At 40.1% G+C, this 25,866-nt stretch overlaps 1 protein-coding gene across 1 annotated transcript in view; it reads right to left on the bottom strand.

Moving 5' to 3' along the window:
• LOC124261459 (protein NDNF-like) overlaps nt 1-18,228 on the bottom strand; it is a 52,800-nt gene extending 34,572 nt beyond the window's left edge. The window contains exon 1 of the mRNA XM_046695774.1: nt 17,881-18,228. Coding sequence (XP_046551730.1) covers nt 17,881-17,915 — 35 coding nt within the window. The 5' untranslated portion in view covers nt 17,916-18,228. The remainder of the gene's footprint in view (nt 1-17,880) is intronic.
• Between the last annotated feature and the right edge of the window lie 7,638 nt (nt 18,229-25,866).

Below are 25,866 nucleotides of genomic sequence, written 5' to 3'. Positions count from 1 at the left end.
ACAGATAGAGCAGTAGAGGTAGTTGCAGTTGTGTTAGCAGTAGAGGTAGCGGTAGAAGCAGAAGTAGCAGTGGCGTTGCTAGGGGTAGTAGTAGTTGTTGTGGTGGTAGTTAATAGTAGTAGTAGTAGTAGTAGTAGTAGTAGCAGTTGTAGTAGTAGTAGCAGTTGTAGTAGTAGGTGTTGTTGTGGCAGCAGTAGTAGTAGCAGCAGCAGTAGTAATAGCTTTAGTAGTGTAGTAGTAGTAGTAGTAGTAGTAGTAGTAGTAGAATAGTAGTAGTAGGAGTGGTGGAAGTAGTTGTAGCAGTAGCAACAGATGCAATAGCAGCAACAGCAACAGCAGCACAGCAACAGCAGCAGTAGCAGCAGCAGCAGCAGCAGCAGTAGTAGTAGTAGTAGTAGTAGTAGTAGTAGTGGCAACAAAAGGGGTAACCCGAAGTTTCCCTATAGCCAAGTGATGATTCGGCCTCCACGTATGACGTACAGGGCTTAATACCTTACTATGTATGTCGGCAACTCGCCCGGGTCGCCTCCACCATGTGATACAGATTAGATAGGACAGAGGTACTTTACCCCGCTAATGGGAACTTAAAGAGCTGCTCCATCGAGGTAGCGAATACATTCAGCATACACAGATGATGTTTAATTTCCGGGACAATGCTCGGGATCTCCTGAGCCATAAACCCAACATTTGTAAATGATAAGCAACTGTTTATATATTATTTTCCGCTCGAAGTTTACAAAAGAAGAGTTAAAAAACGTGTTTCCTCATTGCGTGGATCATGTAAAAGATGTGACCTATTTATTTCGGGACGACGATTAATTGTTGGTTTCTAGACTAACGCTTAGTCTCTGAGTGTATATAATTTTGATTGTAACAAATAAACCCATTTAAATTGAAAAGGAGCCCCAGGGAGACCAGAGATTCAGAACCTGGGGAAATGTAGACTTGCTTCATTTAGGGCTTTAGCATTGCGGAGAGGACTAGGCTGTTTCGTCCGGTGCTTGTTTTATGAATGTCAAGGTTGTTTGGATTTTTAACGTACGAGTTATCTTTGTTTGCCTGAACCGTGTCACATAGGTGGCTGTCTGCTGTATGCTGGAGAAAATGGAGGGGGCCAGGAAGGGTGTCTGGTGATCAGTTCATTTGGACAAATGTTTTCAAGGGAAATATCATCATTCCAAGCGACCGACGTTTCCACTGACCCAATCAGTCTTACAGAATCTCTGTCTTACGTCGACATGAGAGGTAGCCGAGTTCTAAATATTGATGACAATAACAACTCACTGTATGAGTACTAGGCCTATGGACGTCGGATTAACATCGCATCCGACAGGCTGACGTTTTCCTCCCATAATCAGTATTCAGTGGCAACATAGAATGATCATATCATAAGCTCGTTATAACCACTAACAACTCGTAGACAAATATTCCTTGCTTACATAAAGAAATGGCCAGCGTTAGATTTGATAATTAGAAATCATATTTGTCGTAAGAGGAGACTAACGGAGTCAGGTGGCCAGACATGCTTACTTGGCAGATGCATTTTATCTTATGTCGACTGTGTAATTCGATGCTCATTATGTCAATCATAGGATTGCTTGGTCCAGCCACGATAGCCTTCATCATATTATTGGAATTTTGCGGATGGCGGTGTTAGAAAAAACCCACAAACAACGAACAAAACAGAACCTTAAGTCATATAATTGAATATTACACATATTAAACAAACAAAAACAAAAGAGAACTTTTAGTCAGTGAATCCTCGTTACGTTGAAGTCCTGGGGCCATCAAATATAAGGAGTTGCTAGTAGTTCGAAATAATACTGATATTAAACCAACGAGACAATTAGAATCTGCAGAGACGATAAATGTCGAAGTCCTGAGGCCATCAAATATAAGGAGTTGCTAGTAGTTCGAAATAATACTGATATTAAACCAACGAGACAATTAGAATCTGCAGAGACGATAAATGTCGAAGTCCTGAGGCCATCAAATATAAGGAGTTGCTAGTAGTTCGAAATAATACTGATATTAAACCAACGAGACAATTAGAATTCTGCAGAGACGATAAATGTCGAAGTCCTGAGGCCATCAAATATAAGGAGTTGCTAGTAGTTCGAAATAATACTGATATTAAACCAACGAGACAATTAGAATTCTGCAGAGACGATAAATGTCGAAGTCCTGGGGCCATCAAATATAAGGAGTTGCTAGTAGTTCGAAATAATACTGATATTAAACCAACGAGACAATTAGAATCTGCAGAGACGATAAATGTCGAAGTCCTGGAACCATCAAATATAAGGAGTTGCTAGTAGTTCGAAATAATACTGATATTAAACCAACGAGACAATTAGAATCTGCAGAGACGATAAATGTCGAAGTAGGCCATCAAATATAAGGAGTTGCTAGTAGTTCGAAATAATACTGATATTAAACCAACGAGACAATTAGATTCTGCAGAGACGATAAATGTCGAAGTCCTAGGACCATCAAATATAAGGAGTTGCTAGTAGTTCGAAATAATACTGATATTAAACCAACGAGACAATTAGAATTCTGCAGAGACGATAAATGTCGAAGTCCTGGGGCCATCAAATATAAGGAGTTGCTAGTAGTTCGAAATAATACTGATATTAAACCAACGAGACAATTAGAATTCTGCAGAGACGATAAATGTCGAAGTCCTGGGGCCATCAAATATAAGGAGTTGCTAGTAGTTCGAAATAATACTGATATTAAACCAACGAGACAATAAGAATTCTGCATGGACGATAAAGATCCATCGTCTTTCATAATTGTAAACACAAATAAAACGAACCACGAAGCCGAGAACCAATTCCACCCAGTGCTCTTAAGATGGAAAGGGCAAATATGAAGAGCCTAGTGCTAGTTTGAAGACGCGCATACACCACAACACTACCGATACTCAACTGTTCCATGGCGGTTAAATAATACCACACATATAAACATCTACACTACCAGGGAACAGATGCGGGGTTCGTCAGTGCTGAAACTTTTCTTGATTACGCTGTTAAGTTGTGGGTCTGGGGCCTTGGAATGGTAACGCAGGTTTAGTCTACAAGCCCACCGTGGTGGTGTATAAACCACGAACAGGTTGGGAAACAGAGAAATAAGCCTAGCGCTCTTGTAAACCAACTCAACGGTAATATTAGAAGTTGTGTACTAAGCTGCAGCACGGTGGCTGAAGGTGCTTGGCGGCTTTGTACCGTGTTTGATCTACCTCCTGAAAGGTTATGGTTTTAAAGTCAAAAGTTTTCGCTCAGTTTCCTTAGAAAAGTAAAACAGATCTTCTTTAAAATCATGCTGTCTGTTTACCGATGTGCTGATAAGGAGAAGGAAAACTCTTGAATGACGGTAATCGTTGTGAAATAATTGGAATATGGATAGAGTTACAACGGCTCCCTCTGTGGTGTGTTTACTGTAGAATTCGTCTGCTCGCTCTCTCTCTCTCTCTCTCTCTCTCTCTCTCTCTCTCTCTCTCTCTCTCTCTCTCTCTCTCTCTCTCTCTCTCTCTCTCTCTCTCTCTCTCTCTCTCTCTCACACACACATTTATATTCACTTGTCTGTAAATATCATATGATGTCTAAATGCTTGTATTCTTCATATCTGGAGGAAATATATCTATCTATCTATCGATCTCTCGCGTTCGCACCCTCTCCCTCCCACGCTCTCTCTCGTCCTCTCTCTCTCCTACCCGTCTCTCTAATATTCTACACACATATAGCTGAAAATAAATTGATATCTCTCTATAATATTCTACACACATACACGCAATGTCAGCACTACTTCAAATGTGCACTATTGCTCTCCTTCTCGACTACATATTCCACACACACATACATCTATTGTCATCTCCCCAGCATATTCTATACACATATACGTGCACTATTAAATTCTATGAATTTTTATTCCATTCGTACCATTTAAAGAATCTTTTCCAAAAGGACGGCTATATCAGATAAGGGCAGTTAAATTGGTAGAAATGTCACGCAGTATGAAGGCTAACAGCCATGATGACGTCCGCGAAGATCTAAAAGCGGCTGTTTATTGAGATCCAACACATCTAGGGCATCAGTTAGTATGAATATGATAAGCATATAGAAGTGAGATTATCCTTGATTACAGCGCTAACCGATCCGGTTCTGCCCTTGGCCACCCTGACGCTGACGTACATAGGGTTAACAGGTGTAAGCAAACAAAGACAGGTATCTTTTTAACCCTTGTGCGTAGGACACCCTCTTGTAAAAACAGTGTCTTCAGAACGTCTGCAGTGCTGAATCTTCCATTTCGTATGTTCTATACGAAGTTTATACATCTTGTTATTTATTCAGGGTATTTATTTGTTTATTTTTGATATTGCACTTATCTCAATCTCGGTGAAAGTGATATGAGAGGATATCTTTACGAATCGTCAGTTCACCATATCATAAGAGGAAATGCCTGCGTGATTGCTCGAGACGATATGGGGTATTTTGCTCCCTTTATCGAGAATGTTACACTCCCCATGTGATAATAAAAACAAACATTTACAGTGGGATATCGGGTTTGGTTAAACATCCTGTTAATCAGGTTCCAGCCCGGTGAACCCACGTTAACATATTGGCGAGATATGCGACAGATTGTTCTTTCATAAATCGTTAACGAATATGTCATATTATCACACTGACGTTGGTTTAGAGTATCTGATGTAACAGAATGTCACGGCCTACGTATACTTTCGTATTGACGTATCATCAATATACACGTTCAGAGGGTTGTGAGTTAGTGAGTTAAGTTGAGTTCAATTCCGTAGTATTTCAGTCGTATTAAGTAATGGGGGAGGGAGAACCTGGTTGCGTTGGTCATATAAATCTAACCTCGTGAATGCTGAACCCATGGATGTGTAGTAAATTTATCCTTCCAAAAGGCAAGTCAAGATAAGGGGACCCCAGTGTGCTTTATATTATTTTTTAGAAATTATCATTTAAACCATTATTGTTTTCCTTAGAGACATGTGCAAGTCTAACATAAATCTAACGCTTGTCGAACCTGCTAGTACGTGTATGTTGCTAAGAAATCAAAGATCAAAATCGATGCATTTAATGGATTTAAACCCATGACTGCGTGAGTGAGTTTAGTTTTACGCCGCTTTTAGCAATATTCCAGCAATGTCACGGCGGGGGACACCAGAAATGGGCTTCACACATTGTACCCACGTGGGGAATCGAACCCGGGTCTTCGGCGTGCCTGCGTGAACATAACAACGCTGTTCAGATGCCGTGTGCACATTATTACGTTCTCCCGACGTTGGATTAATGTAATTACGTTGTTACGTCGTTGTGTGAACAGATTTGCGTTGTTCCTATGGTTTTGGTTTGGTTTGGTTATTGTTTAACGCCGCACTCAGCAATATCCCCGCTTTATGGCGCCGTCTGTAAATAATCGAGTCTGGTTCCCATGGTGCTTCAACTATATTAAACGTGAACATTAGAACTTTGTCTCGACGGTGCGAGAACATCATTACGTTGTCCCGATAATACGTGAACATTATTACGTTGTCCCCATAATGCGTGAACATTATTACGTTGTCCCCATAATGCGTGAACATTATTACGTTGTCCCGACGTAGGTGAACATTATTACGTTGTCACAATGGTAGGTGAACATTATTACGTTGTCACAATGGTAGGTGAACATTATGACGTTGTCACAATGGTACGTGAACATTATTACGTTGTCCCGATAATGCGTGAACATTATTACGTTGTCCCCATAATGCGTGAACATTATTACGTTGTCCCCATAATGCGTGAACATTATTACGTTGTCCCCATAATGCGTGAACATCATTACGTTGTCCCGACGTAGCGTAAACATTATTACGTTGTCACAATGGTAGGTGAACATTATTACGTTGTCACAATGGTAGGTGAACATTATTACGTTGTCTCGATAATGCGTGAACATTATTACGTTGTCCCCATAATGCATGAACATTATTACGTTGTCTCCATAATGCGTGAACATTATTACGTTGTCCCCATAATGCGTGAACATTATTACGTTGTCCCGACGTAGCGTAAACATTATTACATTGTCACAATGGTAGGTGAACATTATTACGTTGTCTCGATAATGCGTGAACATTATTACGTTGTCCCCATAATGCATGAACATTATTACGTTGTCCCGATAATGCGTGAACATCATTACGTTTTCCCGACATAGCGTAAACACTATTACGTTGTCACAATGGTAGGTGAACATTATTACGTTGTCACAATAGTAGGTGAACATTATTACGTTGTCCCGATAATGCGTGAACATCATTACGTTGTCACAATGGTAGGTGAACATTATTACGTTGTCACAATGGTAAGTGAACATTATTACGTTGTCACAATGTTAGGTGAACATTATTACGTTGTCACAATGGTAGGTGAACATTATTACGTTGTCCCGATGGTGCGTGAAAATTATTTCGTTGTCCTGATGGTGCTTTAACGTTATTACGTCGAACCGTCGAAATTCAAGAACCGTTAACACCTACAGTTGTGGAAACAGGTGTTTGCAAAACGGATGAGAATTTTTACCTTACATTTGAGGGAACACCTGATGCCGTCATTAATTGCCAGTGATTCATGAACACATGCTTAATACTCCGATTCGCACAACAGCAGAGATTACTTATGATTTTTTTAAACAAATTCAAAATTAGCAACATGATGAATGTGAAAAGATTCTACAAGCGCCAAGACAGATCTGCACCGAATAGCTCCTTCTATACCAGCAAGATTCACACAAGCAACAATTGATATTTGATGTGTATGCGAAATATACAATATGACACCTCTTTAAGACGTCTCTAAGCATTGTGATGTATAGTTAGGCAACACTAACACAGCTATGAAATGACAGTTTTCAAAGAAAAACTCCAAACTTTGAATAATTCCAAAGACTCGACTTATGTGCCCGCGTTCGAATCCAATAATTGCTCCGATAATGACCCCTGATTAAATGGTACCACATACTTCCCGTGGATTTATCTACAATGGTAAACCACTACATTCTACTTTACCATAGACATTCCTCTTACATACAGCGATATATGTCAAATGTCTTAACATAACACTATCGCTACAGATATAAATACTTTCGCACAACTTTAAGGGATAAATCTTAAATACACTCTTAATAATCTGAAATATTTGCATCTGAAAATTACGTTTTACATTTGGTCCTCCCTGCCAAGCATTTCAGTGTCACTTGGACCCGTGAAGATCTGGGTCAGACAGCATCTTCATCAACTCATGCTTGTTGAAACGCAACAAAATGAATTGGGTGGGACTGATGCATGTGATCGATCTCAGTTGCGTATGCTCTGGAATCTCTGGTCCAGACTCGATAAGTCACAGGCTAACATCAGTTACCAGGAAGACTGCTGCAGGCGTCGTCAAACAACAACCAAACATTACTCCATCAGGCAACGAGGTACATGAAAAGAAGCCGACGGTTAAGTGCATATGTACCCTGCAACCAGAAGGAAGTGGAAGAAGCCATAATCGCCCTATGACACTGTCCCACATATTGTGCTCATTTAAGACCATCAACGAAGTAAAACCTCAAGAAGGTGTTCCCTCGCTCCCGCAAGAGCGCATGATTTAATAATTAGCTTGATAAACTCAATGAAATCCGCACTGGTTAGCCAAGTTGGCAACCTTGCCAAATTTGTGTTATTTAATCTTGTAATCACATTTACTTCAGTACAAGGAACAGGCAAGCGTGAGGAGAAAGCAGCACGTGTGTACAGTAAGAGAAGATGGTCCTGGCTATTCCACAGACAACCGCAGACGAGTAGGTTGGCTAACCCTGCCCTCTAAAGGCTACACTCAATTTCTGCTCGCGACACACATGGGTTTCTGCAAGCCAAAACACCGTCTCTACATCTCTGGAAGCCAGATTGCTTCTGTAGACCATATTATCATGTTACTATATAGTCTGCTGGGCTTCCCTTCACAGGGCATGTACTCGGGAATATGAAACATAAGCTACATCGGAATTTGTATTTGTATTGACAAATTGAATAAACGACCCCGAGCGTGGAGCGTGTATGGTGTGTGGATGGGTAATTCTTGCTGTGGGCGATGTATACTTCGGTTCAACAAGCAGGTTTAACCATCTGAATCTGTTGTGCTGTATTATGTCCTTTAGGTATTTGACTGAAGAGTCAGTGACTCGGGTTCTTCTTCTCGAGTATACTGCTGTTGTTGAGTGTCCTGTTTCCGTAACGACTATGTATACAAGAAATGATGGTGTATTCTGCTTCAATGGAAAGATAACCACAGCAGAGCATAATGCTACAACAAGGATGTTTGTATGGATGGGGAATTTGCATCAACTTGATCTAACCACATGAAAGCGTGCAATTTATTAAGGTCTTTCTTACACGTGTAATGCTAATGCTCCAGTTTCATCCTGTTGTATTTTAATGTGCATTCGTTACGGACCATCTGGGCAAACATTTGCACATCCCGATACCAGACATGCTGACTTAGCATTATCGATTAGTACAGCCTAATCAGTGCAATGTCAATTCCAATGTAATCGTCTCGGTGCAATGGATGTCTCATTCGTATTGACAAAGTGTCTCGGACCAAATTAAATTAATGTCTATACCTAAACTGACGCGGCTTAATTACCCAATCTCGAGTCAACAATGTTTCCGATAAGTTTGCCAGATCAAATACCACAATCCGTAGACTGAAATTATTTCACTTTGTCTCGGTATTGATCAAACAAGTTGTTCAAAGCTATCAGTAAATTCTTTGAAGGGAGTGATTCTGTTATGTTTGAAATGATTCAGCACTTTCACTTTGGTGTGATACAATATATATACAAGGCAGACAAGTGTTTGCGATGTTAAGTGAGTACAGGGTTACAGCGTGAGTACAGGGTTACAGAAATGTACAGTGTATCAGTGTAAACAATGTTTTGTATTCATATCTTACATTCTGCATCGTGATATTGATTCATTGGGTATTGTCATCGGACATTGAGAACAACATGCCATGACTTCAGTGTAGTGCACAACGTTACAATGTCATGTATAGTCAGGGTTATATATAAAACAATGGTACATGTTTTAATGGCAACGAAAAGAAACAATGTAATATATAACCAGGGTAGTACAAGAAAGGAATGTTGAATGTATTCAGAATAGTGTATTAAATGCGTAATGTATTTCAAATATCAAGGTGTTGGCGGCAGCAGCAGCAGTAGTAGCAGCAGCAGCAGCAGCAGTAGTAGTAGTAGTAGTAGTAGTAGTGGCGGTAGTAGTAGTAGTGGTGGTGGTTATAGAGGAATAAGTCTTACGTGCCACATAATGCATTTATAACCATTGTCTATTGTAAACATGTATAGCATATGACCAACATATAAAATGTAGTGTATTAAGAAACAATGTAAAATTCATTCAGGGTGAAACAGGAAGTAGTGTAATATGTATTTACTGTAGGAATAAAACAACCTTATATTCTGTCGAGCATAGTATGAACGTAAAAGCATCAAAAAATCATTTCCACAATGTCTTGTAAAAAGAGAGTATATTACATAAAATGGTAGTATATAGAAACTATGTAATATATATTAAGAGCAATAGCCAGGGACGATGCCATATTGTCAGTATAAATAAATTATGTAATATATCTTAAGAGCAATAGCCAGAAACAATATCAAGTGGTGGCGCGTGGTGCTGTGCTCAAAGTTCAGGTCAAAAATCGGTGAATAAAGCAGCGTCGAGCTCAGAGAGTCCTTGGATGGGTGACCGTGTTCGGCAGCTTGACTACTGAGAGTTTCTAGAATTTGAGTCCTGCCCCACAACGAAGCACATGTGACACATGTGGTCTCAACTTAGGCAAGTGAGTTTGTTCAAAATTGCCTCTGTTCACCGAGCAGGAAAATGGGTACCCGGTGGAAAAAGTCATATGACTATAACCTTCTAGCGCCTAACAGGCAGCTTGGGTTATCCGGGGTAATAATGTGCTGTGCCTTGATTGTTAGCGCTCTGAGCATACCTAGTGTGGAGTTTGGCGCTATATAAATGGACACATTATTAGTAGCAGTAGTATAAAGAAACAATGCAATGCTGTAAGCGTAATGCTAGAGTTAAGGATCACTAAGAATACTAAAAAGAATCTGACCATGTCCTAGTTTACACATGGTTTTGGGCTAATCTCAAGCGACAATGAAATATGTATTCAAGGTCATGTGAAGAAACGATATATTATTTATGTACCGCTTTTGGGGGGGAAACATGATAACATGTTAGAAAGGTTATATATGTAACAGGTATAAAGTAGTGTAATTGTAACTATGTAAAGAAATGTCAGGGTATAAAACGAAAAATTGTAATTTATAATCAATGTAGTGTTTAAACACACAACGCAGAGTCTAATGTAAAAAGAACAATGAATATGAATTCAGTGTAATATAGAAAGAAACAATGAACATGTTGGTATAAAGAAACAATGTAATGTATAAAAAAAACAATGAATATGTTTTCGGTATGCTATAAAGAAACAATGTAATGTATAAAAACAATGAACATGTTGGTATAAAGAAACAATGTAATGTATAAAAAACAATGAATATGTTTTCAGTATGTTCTTATAAAGGAACAATGTAATGTGTATACAATGTAATGTGTAAAGAAACAATGAATATGTACTCAGTAAGTTATATGGAAACAATGTAATGTGCATTCATTATGTTTTAAAGAAACAGTGCATATGTATTCACTGCAGTGTACAAAGAAACATTGTATACATATTCAGAATATTATGAACAAATAATATAATGTGTATTCCGTGTTGTGTATAAAGAAATAATGTAATGTTTATTCAATGAATTCTATGAAGAAAAAAAGAATATGCATTTAGTGAAATCTATAAAGAAACAATGAATATGGATTTAGTATGTTGGCATATTATTAAGAAACAATGTAATGTATATCCAATAAATTGTACAATGAAACAATGAATGTGTATTCAGTTACGTGTATCAAAAAACAATGTAATGTGTATTCAGTATGTTATAAAACAGTGTATACGTATTCAGTGTAGTGCATAAAGAAATAATATATACCTATTCAGTATATTATGTAAAAATAATGAAATGTGTATTTAGTGAAGTAAGAAACAATGTAATGTGTAATGCGTGTAGTGTAGTGAGAAACAATGTAATGTGTATTATGAAGAAACACTGTACGAATTAAATGTAGCGTATAAAGAAACAATGTGTTTTCAGTGCGGTGTAATGAGAAACATTAATATATTTATTCAAGGTCGTATAAAGAAACAATATATCATACCTTCAGAGTAATCGGCAGACACGTAACTTTGTTAGAATGAAGAAACAATGGTAATATCAATGCACGATGGTATAAATATACAATGACTGAAGAATACTCTGAAGGCGAAATGTGAGATCATGTTCATGGTATCACAAACAAACAGTGTAACATATTGAAAGGTGAGAAATACAAATGAATCCTCGGTAGTCTACAAAACAAAGTAGCCTTGGTATCATAAAGAAACAGTGTAAAGTATCAGGTATAGCAGAAGAAACAATGTAATATAAACTCGGAATAGCGTGAAGAAATAATGTAATTTGTACTCAGAATAGCATAAAGAAACAATGTAATATGTACTCAGAATAGCTACCATAAATAAACAATGAAATATGTATTCACATTAGTACCACAACAACATATCTATTCAGAAGAATGGAAAGGATTTTTTCAAAAGATGAAGAATTTCCAACTTTGATGCATCGGTGATGCAGTTCCATATTTCCCCATATGTTTCTGAGTTGTTCTTTTTATTTCAAGTTTATAATTGACTCTAATTTGTATGTGTGTGTGACTGGTGTCATCGGTGGGACAGAATACATCCACCTTTTCGCATACACCTGGTATGACCACTGCTTTTGATATTTTACAAGTGTATTTTCAATGTAATGTGTATATTCAGAGTTACACAAATAGCTCAGCCTAATAATATTAATTCTGTAACGAATGTAACTAGCATCTATACTCTATCCTAAACACATATTATGTAATCTTCGATCAACATTGGAACATATAGACTAATATATCAATATATATAATGTTACATCACAGTACAAATGTAAATGAAAAATATATTTTATATGTATTATATTGCTTTCAACATCACAGTTCCGAAATCACTGAAAAATCAATTGACAGTAAACTGTGTAGCGAATACAGTACCAAGACATGTTGATGTGATCTGGTATCTGAGAAGCTGCGTAATGTTGATTAGGTTCTTCAATACCGATCAAGGATGAGAAACAATACTGATAAATACATTCATATATTGCACCGTATACCTTCATAAAACATGTTTGGTGAACTACACTTTAATATCCAAGTCAATGGATAAGTGTGCAGCTTCATTTGGGGTATACAACCGCTCCCTTTTAGACAAATATCACAGACAACAGTTCAAAGTCGATAATACCAAAGTCTAACTGTGAGATATAAGAACAGCTCGATATCGTGCAGATCGATTAATTAATACACGGGGAGGTATTTCCATAAAGAAGTTTTTCTTGTTTACCGATCCAGATTTCTTTAGAAATAAAAGTATGCTTAGACAATACTGTGTTGATCGCTTGTTTGAAGTATTCATTATTGGAGGGTGGTGCAATCGAATCATCTGGGTTAATACTTGCTAGTTTGACAACATCTATCGCCATGTACTCAGGCACCCCTCGACAACATTGTTTAAACAAATGTTTACCGTTCATCACATAGAGTAGATATGTCCATACGAGAGATCGGCAATTAGGGATACTTGATTGCGTTGCCTACTCTGCCGAATTGGTTGATATTCTTGTCCATTTGTCCACAATGCATATATTGGTATATTCCGTAGGCCAAGAACAAAAGTATGTACTGATGCAGTTCCTAATCAGGATGCATACTCAGATGTAAGCTCAATTCAAATGCATATACAGAATAATTAACTTTCCCGGAGTAATAAATTCTAAAATACAAGCAAAAAGCATATCCATCATGACATGAATTGTTCATGTTCAAAGTAGATCTTTATACGATTCTGACTCTTGCATTTGTATGTGTTCATGAATCACTATAAGATAGTGATAATACCAAGTGTTTTGAAAAGGCGAGTGTGTCTTGCCCCAACGGTGGAACCAGTCACAAACACATGCAAAGACAAGGAAAATGTCCACTTGAAAATAACATGGGAACAGTTGACACAAGTCAGACTTGGAAACTGAATCAGACATATTTCTTGTCACTGTCTACGATGTGTCTACCATCAAACTGTTTGAGAGACTTCACTAAGGTATTGTGGCTCTGACCAAAGAACCGTGAGGAAAGGTCGTAAGACGCGCTTTGAAGTTTTCGAGGTAAGAGCATGCTTGATTGTACGTGATTGTTTGGAAAAGGCTGAAACTACTATAATATTGTTCGAGAAAGCTGACTATTGGAAAGATCCAGTTATTTCATGAAGACTATCTACGCTGTTGGTTATGCCTTCATTCACGTTCTCTGATATATATGCGACGAATAAACAATAACTATGAAATAGATATATCAACATGAACTTTCATCTGAAGTGCCTCGGAAGCAGGGGGAGGTGAAGAACTGAATACATCTGCAACCTCACCCCCAAGTTCTGACCCACCCCAACCATCTTCGCCCCCACCCCTCCTAACCACCAACATGTAGATCCACATCAATTGTACTGCATTCTCTTGCATCACGGCGACAGGTATATGGGAAGTCTATGTATTCCGTGGTTGTGTCAGTAAGTGCCTATCCATGTAACTAAAACACTTATAAACCTGTTTCCATGAATAATCAGGACACTTCCATGGTATCATATGCCACTGCCTATTCACTTAACCGACACATATAACCATTTATGTGCCTATTTCTGTCCTGCCTTTAACACCTGTCAATGCCAAGCCATACTACCAATATACACTCTGTCTTACGCTGTCTTACGCTGTCTTCACCCTTCACTATCGCTGTATATATCCGTCAGCGTATGGGTCTTTTTTTCTAAGATATAGACGTATTTCTGGCACATAACGTCAATATAAGCGTGTTGTTTCCCACAGTTAACGATCCATGCACCTTGCATCAGATGGGACCATACCTGTCCGTTTGTATTTACTTTATTCGCACAAATGCCTGTTATCGGCCCATGTACCTATCTTGAGAAACATACTTGATTTCGCCTCGTGAGCCAGTGATACCACACACAGATCTAGATACCACTGGAGGTGAGGAGACGTGGCCTTGTGGTTAAGGTGTTCACTTGTCACGCCGCCGAAGGCCTGGGTTCGATTCCTAACATGTTTGTGAAAACAAATTCTGGGGTCGTCCGTAGTGATATTGCAGGAAATACTTTTCACTCTCACTCACTCATCCACTCTCACTCACCCATCCACACACACACACACACACTTTCACTCACTCACTCACTCGATACGGCCGGAGTAAATGAAATGTATCAACTCATAGCACGTTTAAATTATTCAACCTTGTGTCTACTTAATACGGAGAAGTTCATAGTATGAATTCAGCACATGATTAAACCCGCTAGTATTGCTAGATATATAGTCACAATTTGGGCAAATCTGAAAACAGCGGATCCTGCGAGACCAAGGCACCAAACTCTGCAAAGGGAATTTGGTTACTCTACCGCCGGACAAGTCTAGAACATTACTCCCTGTTAGATAACAATCCACAACTGTTTCCACAAGAGAAAGCGTTCTTGCGTAGTCATAGTGATCCAGGCTAATGGATAAATATCCTATTGAAAGTCTCCCCATCTCGCTCGACTCCAGACTGAACGCGATTACCTGAAGACAGTGCTTAAGGTATAACGGTATACAGGTTGCCTTGGCTATCATAGTCGAGACTGCTCTACTCCAGACAGCTTAGTGACGATACAGTCAGCTGACGACTATGATATGGGAAGTCTATGTATTCCGTGGTTGTGTCAGTAAGTGCCTATCCATGTAACTAAAACACTTATAAACCTGTTTCCATGAATAATCAGGACACTTCCATGGTATCATATGCCACTGCCTATTCACTTAACCGACACATATAACCATTTATGTGCCTATTTCTGTCCTGCCTTTAACACCTGTCAATGCCAAGCCATACTACCAATATACACTCTGTCTTACGCTGTCTTACGCTGTCTTCACCCTTCACTATCGCTGTATATATCCGTCAGCGTATGGGTCTTTTTTTCTAAGATATAGACGTATTTCTGGCACATAACGTCAATATAAGCGTGTTGTTTCCCACAGTTAACGATCCATGCACCTTGCATCAGATGGGACCATACCTGTCCGTTTGTATTTACTTTATTCGCACAAATGCCTGTTATCGGCCCATGTACCTATCTTGAGAAACATACTTGATTTCGCCTCGTGAGCCAGTGATACCACACACAGATCTAGATACCACTGGAGGTGAGGAGACGTGGCCTTGTGGTTAAGGTGTTCACTTGTCACGCCGCCGAAGGCCTGGGTTCGATTCCTAACATGTTTGTGAAAACAAATTCTAGGGTCGTCCGTAGTGATATTGCAGGAATACTTTTCACTCACTCACTCATCCACTCACTCACTCACCCATCCACACACACACACACACACACACTTCCACTCACAAACTCACTCGATACGGCCGGAGTAAATGAAATGTATCAACTCATAGCACGTTTAAATTATTCAACCTTGTGTCTACTTAATACGGAGAAGTTCATAGTATGAATTCAGCACATGATTAAACCCGCTAGTATTGCTAGATATATAGTCACAATTTGGGCAAATCTGAAAACAGCGGATCCTGCGAGACCAAGGCACCAAACTCTGCAAAGGGAATTTGGTTACTCTACCGCCGGACAAGTCTAGAACATTACTCCCTGTTAGATAACAATCCACAACTGTTTCCACAAGAGAAAGCGTTCTTGCGTAGTCATAGTGATCCAGGCTAATGGATAAATATCCTATTGAAAGTCTCCCCATCTCGCTCGACTCCAGACTGAACGCGATTACCTGAAGACAGTGCTTAAGGTATAACGGTATACAGGTTGCCTTGGCTATCATAGTCGAGACTGCTCTACTCCAGACAGCTTAGTGACGATACAGTCAGCTGACGACTATGATAGAATATAGTGGTTAGAGTGAGTGAGTTTGGTTTAACGCCGCTCTGGAGAGTATATGAATCAGGCATACTCTAAGGAGAAATCCTAAAACGTCGAGATCCAGGTGCCAGAATATTTGGTTCCTAATCAAACAAGTTCATTTTCACTGATCACTTTAAAAAATCGTTACATTATTTTCATTTCGATGCCAACGTATGTAAATAATTACTATCAACAATTGTAACCATGGTAACGTTTTATCTATCCACTTGATAATCAAAAAAGAACATCCTCATAGATAAGATAATAGCACTAGTTCCGGGTAATGTAATATACGACTGTGAGATAACCAGGGAAGTATATTTCTATCGGTAAGACTCTAGTTCCCGGAAATATGTCTATCAATGAGGTAAGACTATAATTCCGGGTAATGTAATATACGTCTATGAGATAATCAGGGATGTTTATTTCTATCGGTAAGACTCTAGTTCCCGGAAATATGTCTATCAATGAGCTGTTCAGGGAAGTATATTTCCATCGGTAATATACTATGTCTATGAAAGAAGTAAGACCCTAGTTCTGGCTATGTAATATTGATATATCAAGGAGGTATATTGATCTTTATTGATAAAGGAAGTATATTTCCATCTTTAAGATCATAGTTCCAAGTTAAGTAATGTCTTTCTTTGAGAAACTCGAGGAAGTATGTTTACCATTGGTAACATAATGGTTTAGGATATAATAAAACGTGACTGTTTGTAAACTACAGATTTTCACTGGTAATATTGTTCTTCCTAATGAAAAAGTCTTAGCAAACATAATAATCAAGGATATATAACGGTACTGAAAACACCAGATCATCCTATCAAAACATGTTACATAATACCTGCATCAACGCCAGAGAGTGTCTTCATCTACATCAAGTCAAGCACATGCCTGTTGCCTTTGAGGTTTTGGTAACATTATATAGACCAGTCTTACCCCCTCCCACCTCCTCTCCCACCCCTACCAGTTCCATATGTCGGGGCCTTCAAACCCTAGGATTATAGCCCTATGAATTAGTAGACCCAGGCTGAGGGGTAAACCAGATAACTGCGTGCTGTCCTCGACAGGCTGAGCTCACATGCACTCTTTATAACTGGAAGGGGAAAGTTGGCGACGCTTTGCGTTAATACGAGAAACCAGTCAAATTCTTCGCAACGTGAATGTACTGTACGTATCTAATCTCCCGCCAGTACGGCAAGTGAAGCGAGGCGTGCACTGCACGGCCATGGGTCCCTTCAACGCTAAGGGTTACACGAAACTCAAGCATCTTCCAGTTTCAAATATCTAATTGTATGACCTACAGCCATGTACAACAGTGGCGACCGTTAAGTAAGACAAACTATTTTCTTTGGTGTAAACCGATAGTCAAGCTGGGGTACGGGATCGTAAAGATATCTTTCTCCATCATGTAGAATTTGTGTGAGAGATTAACGTCTGCGCTGTTTCTTAAAGAAATACGGATGTCTCATACAACGAGGAAATGGTGAGTAAGAAGTTAATGCTCGTTGGTCTTTATTGTGGCCACCGTTGGGATCAGAGAGACTTAATTGCGTCATAGTCTGTAAGAAATTGTCAGTTATACAAATGTGTAAATAAGTAGGCAGTGAAAACAAACCTGGGACCAGTTCCGGTCTCGTTGTTCCAGGACATAGAATAACACGAGCTGATTTGTTGATTGTTGGTGTAGGGCTATTTGAGATCCGTGACTGTACAATTGGTGTGAGGGAGTCTAACAAAGGGACATCCAACCTTGCCCCTGATGCTCTCCCGGGGTGCTCCCACATGAACACTTCTACACAGCAGCATCATCAGCAACGGCCTGTATGCACACATTGTCAGTGGCCCACCCTCCCCACATGTCCACCATGCAAGAGACTCCAAGTTGAAACACTACAAGTAACATCCACGAGTCGAGACACGTTTAGCTAGTGAGGCAGAGAGCTCCGTACTTCCCTGCTATCTCGGCAGACGGATTGCCGGTACCACACCGCCTCAGAGCGCACGCGTGCTACTGCTGGCAGCAGTCACGTGACTTCAACTTGGTCCACTGATTCCACTATTCCCAGAGCTTGAGGGGGAGGGGTGGTTGGAAGTGTCATCGTCACACAGTGAAAAAAAAACAATACGAGGACATTGAATATTTGTAGTCTCGTACAACACAGGTGGCGCTGATATGAGGTTCATACGCAATATTGAGGCATCGAGTTTGGAAGACTGTTTTTGAGTTCCGGGACCATTTATCCTTTTAAAATTTCAATTTTAACTACTTACATGTAAAATTTAGATTATTATTTTGATGATAAATATGATGACTATAAAGAAAATAACGTTGATGATGATTATGGGGAGGAGGAGGAGGAGGAGAAGGGCGGTTGTGGTGAAAATGACAAGGATTATACTTGTTTTAAAAAAAAGGTACGTAAATCTTACATCTATATAACCCAATAAACATGTACATATGATTAATACAATTTAATTTCATCAGGCACAAATCTTTGGACACAAATTATCAAACGCCGCCTCCAATCTACGCACATACGTTTCATCGAATAAGACTACAGAAACGGAAATCACTTTACGTATTGTCGTGAACCCTTCAATCAAGTTTAATATAATCCCATATTTGATTATGTTATTCGTGCAGGATGTCACTCGCGATCAGTTAACAACACGCGCCTACATCCTATAATCACCCTCCGTCTCTGGACTGTCTGAGTGGCCGAGACCCTCTCGGACATCTGGTCCAAGTAAAGTATGTATTTATGCCGTCGACCGACAGTCTGTGACTCATGCTTGCAAGGAGGGACCATAACGGTGGTCATTATATCTCAGCTGACCACTCGTTTAACATCAATATCAGCCGACCCACTTATCGGCACAACAGTCCTCATGGACAGGTTACAGTGGTACTAAGCGATGCATTATCAATAGTTTCCTCTCTCCCAGTCTGGCTCGGACCGGCCAGCCGGACGGGCTGTTATCGCTGTGAGTTCTCGCTCAGATCTCGCTCAGATCACGTCTCCAGCCAATGCTGTCCAGTCTAAGAAGCGAGCTGGTGTCAGACTGTAATTCTCTGGTGCGTTTGGACGAACAAGCTTTGACTAAACCTCATCCAATTTAAGACACCGTTCGAGTGAGCAAAAGTCCAGTCTGACCTGAACGAATAAGTGTGTTGCATGAATGTCTTCATGATGGGAATCGAACCCGGGATCCAGGCGTTACGAGACAAGACTGCACCAGAGCCACTCAGCTAAGATTTACACAGTACATAAATCTCCTTGCCATACACGTATGATTTAATTACACACAGTGCACGAAGGTCCTGTAGGAAATGGTTGGCTACTCACAAAAACATGTCCGCCATTTTGGATTTAAGTCTGCGTAAACCATCGGTATGTTCTAGCTGTTCTACGTGTTCCAAATAACTGATTATTGGCACGTTGTAGCAGTCGCTGAAATATTGCAAAACTTAACGTCCAAAACTCAACTGTGCTACCTGTGCTACATACATAACCATACGGGCGGTGGAGTGGCCTGGTGGTTAAAGCGTTCGCTCGCCATGCCGAAGACGCGGGTTCGATTCCCCACATGGGTACAATGTGTTAAACCCATTTTTGGTGTCCCCCGCCATGATATTGCTGGAATATTGCTAAAAACGGACGTAAAACTAAACTGACTAACTCACTCACATAACCACACAAAAATCATTTTCCGTTTGTTTCATTTTTAGTCGCCACCCAACATGGAGGTATACTTATTATGCCCGGCAGTGTAGTTCGTTACAACCATGAGTGCGGCACATCCGGTTTCGCTGTGACAATGTTCCACTACATTGACACTGTTTGGTTTCTTATGGCGTACCATTAGACTTCATTAACGCCAAAGTGCAATTTACGATGGGCAGCATTAATTTGGTTCGTTGATCACTTAAAGTTGAGAAAATGTCTCAATGTGATTGTAATCTGTGATGGTGTATAACACCACCTCACACCAACCCGCTAATCCCACCCCACCCCGCTACTTCCCACCCCAGGTGACCACCACCCTAACTGTAATGTCCACGGGGTCTAGGAACCTGGCATACACGACGTCTCCCCAACCTCCCACGTCGATAACGTTAACCAATAAGTGCCCGACTGACAATCAACAGCGTGCAAATTATATACTGCATATACGTGACTACGTTTTATAAAAATACAAATGTTTTGCATATTTTATTCATACAGTTATCGAAGCATAAAGCGCCTGTTCACCGCAGGAGTTGCAAGATAGATTGTCTACCAGGAGATCGATTCGTCCTACCATGGGAGTGAGTGAGTGAGTTTATATTTACGCCGCATTCAGCAATATTCCAGCTATATGGCGGCGGTCTGTAAATAATCGAGTCTGCACCAGACAATCCAGTGATCAACAGCATGAGCATCGATCTGCGCAATTGGGAACCGATGACGTGTCAACCAAGTCAGCGAGCCTGACCGAGATCCCGTTAGTCGCCTCTTACGACAAGCATGGGTTACTGAAGATCAATATTTTAACCCGAATATTCACGGGTACTACCACAGGACGTTAAAAGATGATTCTTGTTGTTACTCTGGCTGATTCTCAGCTTTAAAGGGATAACACAAAGACTGGTCGGCATGGAGTCGACATATCCGGATTAAACTGCGGCATGCTATATCAGTAGGTTATCACTATAAAACCGGAATACCTCCATTGTAACTAGTGAAAGCAGTCATACTCATAGCCGCGGGGCTTTATGAATGAAATAATCTCAACGTGCCTCATTTAAATTCGCCTCATCCTCTGTGCGTAAAGTGTGTCATTACGTGGAGAAGAATATCTAAATGATTTCATTTCGCTTATATAACATTTCGTTTTTGCAGAATGTTTGCGGTCTGTGACTTCGAACGTTTGAAATATTACAAAGTCGAACACAGCAACCATTTAATAACACACTATGATTTCAGAGACCGCTATATGTGTAACTTTACAGGACACACAATTCATGGTCGTCATAAAATCTAATCTGTTTCAACAATCGTTCTGAGACATGCCATCGGATGACATGTTTTCGAACATCATACGTTTTCGGACGGAAGTGTTTAGACACTCAAGAACCAGGTGTGTTGCGTCACACAGACATTAATGGCTTGAGATAAAGTCGCCTTTTGTAAGATTGTGAGATGTTTCACAATCGATCATATGAGAAGAGAGAGAACAGCATCCGAAAACCATTGACTCAAGGATGATACGCGCTTGTACTTCAGGTATCCATACTCAATGTCTTCAACTTGTAATTATTATCTGTAGGAAATGTAATGCATTATGGCATCAAATACCAAACTGTGGGGAAGACTAGTGCTTAAAGCATTCGCTTGGCACGACGAATATCGATCTCCTATTTGGGTACTGCTGTAATATTGTTACAAAACGGACCAAAACGCTCACTCACTCACTCACCCACACTCTCTCACGACTTCACGACCTCAATCACTCACGACTTCACGAGAAACATGACCACTGAAAATGTCTCGAGTGGGAAAGATTCCTATGTACGTCGCTCTGGATTCGCTCGATTTCAAGCTTAATCCTAGTTTTCTATTTCCCCATGTTCTAATTTCGAGAATCGAACAAGTGCCAGTGCGGCTCCTAGGATCATTTTTCTCTTGAAGCTCAAATCTGATCCGACAACGCGAACGATCCCAACTGTCAACCCTTTTTACCTACATTATACAGAATCCTGACATTAATTCCATATCACTCCAAGTTTCAGCTGATATCGAGAGTCGAACATAACACTGTGCGGGAACAACACACCCACCACCACTTAGAACCGTTTCACCAGAAACACAGATCTGATCAAGCTCTCTAAAACGCAACTGGTACGGCCAGACATTCTCGTCCATATCCTGTAGGTCGGACTGTAGATCCGAGACTGGACTCGCATATGACGTCATGTTGGGGATCGAGGGGTCACTCGCAGTCTGGACGCTGTGTCGGACAATTATAAGAAACCGACGTTCCTTGGGCCACTCGGGACCTAGAGCCGTATTCATCACTACCATCAATTTCACATTGGACACCGTCTCAGAAAGTGTCTCGAATCTGCTTCTCTGTTACCTGGGACCATTGGCCTCTTGGTCGACCAGAGTTGTAGTAATCTATATTGATATTTTCGCAGCGCATGAGTCAGGTCGGTAAATCGTATTATAAAGAACTAGAAGGCGTCTGTAGCAGAATTATCTAGTGAAATATACGCAGTTCCATCACAAAGGAATAACATACTATGTGGTTTCTTGCAGTCTTGCCTTTCATTGAATGTTTTCCAACTCTGCATTTTTTATTTCGTTTTATTTTCGTAAATGACTCACGATTTTAAATACATTTAACAAATTGAAAAAGAAGAATTGTAAAGCCTACTTGAGCCAAAGAATTGTAACACGCAATAGTGAGTAATTTAATGATTTGTACTAATGATTCACAATTCGCTCTTTTATCTGACACGTAGTCTAATAAGTCACTTCGCTTCTTGAATTTAATTTAAAAACTTTTTAATTTCTTTTTATAGAAAGGTGATGGGCTGATTATTGTTCATTTCAAAATGGTTTTAGTAAATAAGTAAGTATTCTTTATAATAAGAAATAAGTATAACATTTTATTCTTTGTTGTTACAAACCTTACTGTCATGATCCAGGACAACATGAACGAATCCTAACATCTAAGGGATGCAACTCTGCACCGGTCACTGGCGTTTACCACTACATAATTCAATATTGGACCCACTGATGGCCCAGTGGTTCAGGGCGCCCAAACTAGCTCAGCGGAGTTGCGTCCCTTAGGTCCAAGCGCTTCCAAAGCCTATGACAACTTTGTTCTCGCGGTACACGAGTATGTATTGAATAATGACACCAATGTATATCCCTTGTAATGAGAGAAACCGTCAAGCATGTCCCGTTTCGTCGTGTTGACTTTCCTATCGCTAAGGATAAATATTTCTGCGTAGCATCAGTCTAGGGCCTTTTTGATAATTATAATCCTCGTTTGATTTGTCAAGAATTGTTAATGATAATTTGATTTAAAAAACTATTGTTATAAAGTTTCATATTTTATCAACTAGTAGTGCTTAAGTAACTAAGACTATTAATGGCTGTACTCTGAGGGAGGTTGAAGTGGCGTAAAATAATTGTCCCTCCATGAGGTATTGTACGTTCCACGCCAATCGGCGTATTCTTCTGCACGACAAACTTTATGTTTGTTATTGTAAAGTTTTTAGCTAACCTTGTTACTTATCACCGGCGACAGATGGGGTAGTATAAATCCCCTGGCTACCATGCAGGTACCAAGTACCCGATAGTTATTAGTATGGTGGCCGCTTACATTTGGTAGCTGGCGATCTAAAGTCTTGTATCATGTTGTATTGTAATTGAATTTTAATTTTTTAAATATGCACAAACTAGTTTTAAAATTATCTTGGATGCGATAATGGAAATGATATCGTTGATAGGTTATAACATAATGTGGTCAATATATAACATTATCGAGTTTGACTCCAGCAGACCGCCTGGCACTGTGGGGAGCTGTGACTAGAGGCAGAGATGGTATAAAGGGTTCGGCAAACGCGGTATTGCTGTGAGGAGCTTGCATAGACCATTGTGCCGTTAGTATGGCTTCAACGAGTTGTAATAAGATACGGATTGAATGCTTTTGTTCGTTTTTTCATGCGTTACGTTGACATACATAGCGACTTTAAATTTAACTCACCCACGAATATCACCGTTCGTCATCACAAGCCCCTTTCCGTAACACTTCATTCGGCTTGTCTCCGGAATGACACGATCTGGAAATTCCGAAGTAATCCTAGTCTCAGGGTTTTGGCGAAACCACGAGTATGGAGTAAGGTGTGAACACGATCCGGACGAATCCGGATTCGAACCAACGACGATACGTTCTCTCACGCTTAAGGGAGGCATTTCCGCGAAGCGAAGAGCGACTGGCCCACCCGTATCCCAATATTTCGCTTTAGGACTAAGCTTATTCAAGAGAACACACCTAATGCCTTGTGATCATTTTCCCCAACAAACGTAATTATTTTGAAAAATTGTTTGACTTACACAAGTTGTGTGTACTGTCTTTCGTACGTCAGTTCTGATGACAAAACCATTCATTTGGAAATCGCAACGCTTACGATATCAGGAACGGCGTCCACAGATACATCGTAACAAAGAAGACAACTACATGTACTAGATATTGTAGCATTACATAGATGTGTGTGGTATTGTATCTCACGTGTGGTGAGTCAGTTTGGTCTAAAACGACCTGGAACAGTATTTCAGATACATCACGGCGTGTGAGGGTGATGTGGAGAAACCCGTGAAGATCCGGGTTAGAACTGATCTTCATCAATCCATGCTTTGTAAGAGGCGACTAACGGGATTGGGTGGTCAGGCTCGCAGATCTGGAACTGATGTACATAGGTTGTACTGACCAGTAAAGATCCGGGTTAGAATTGATCTTCAGTAACCCATACTTGTCGCAAGAGGGGACTACTTGTAACAGGATCGGGTGGTCAGGCTCGCTGACTTTGTTGACACGTGTCATCGTATCCCAATTGCGTAGATCGATGCTCATGCTGTTGATCACTGGATTGTCTGGTCCAGATTCGATTATTTACAGATCGCCGCTGGAATATTGCTGTGTGCGGCGTTAAACAATACAACAGGTTTACCATGTACCAACTAAACTCACTCACTCACTCACTTATGTCGAGAACATTTTGTAGGGATGCAGCATTCAGACGTTTACCACTCTGGTGAAACAAGCGAGCAAAGGTACTGGGAGTCGAACCAACGAACATAGGTTTCTGGAATCCCTAAACTCTGCTGAAGGTCGACCAACCCACCGAGTCTATATTGGCCCCTGAATATATCTAATTACTTTCAAACGAATATTCCACAGCGATGTTAACTCGATGGAATAGAGCATGAGTCTGCGACTCTTCACTCAACGCCGTTTGAGAACAAAATACCACAATATTCGTTTAAAACTTTACATCAATTGTACAATTCAGGTACATCAACTCAGAGGTAAAAGAAAGCATACCTTGTTGTTTTTTTAGTAACTGAGAACAGAAACATGTTTTTAAATTTGGTCATGTTTATTTAACCATCACTCATTCCTGGAACAGTTTGTAAACAGTAATCTGTGGATCGGTAATTTTGTATAAAAATAGATTGTTTCAGTGAACTGCTGTAAGGAATGAATTTGCATCCACATACCTCATCCTTTTGAAGAGTTAGAAATGTACGGAGGTGAGGTGAGGTGAAATTGGGTTTAACGTCGTACTTGAGAATATTTCGCTCATATGACGACGTGCATGCATGCGTATGTGTATGTCCGGCTACTTGTACTAGCCCAGACTTAAGCTGGTTTTATAGTGCTAGCCCACTGAGATACCATGCCACAGTGAAGCATGAATACCCCACTCAGACACATTATACTGACTCCGAGCCGACCAGTCCTTGTTGTATCCATTAATGCCGAGTGCCAGGCAGGGACCAACAAGTACCATATTTTAACGTCTTTTGGTATGACGCGGTCGGGG

This window comes from Haliotis rubra, unplaced genomic scaffold, assembly GCF_003918875.1.
Source record: "Haliotis rubra isolate DU_JTF1 unplaced genomic scaffold, ASM391887v1 Scf8, whole genome shotgun sequence".
NCBI lineage: Eukaryota > Metazoa > Mollusca > Gastropoda > Lepetellida > Haliotidae > Haliotis > Haliotis rubra.
The sequence above is the reverse complement of the archived record's forward strand: the minus strand, read 5'-3'. Positions and strand labels throughout refer to the sequence as shown.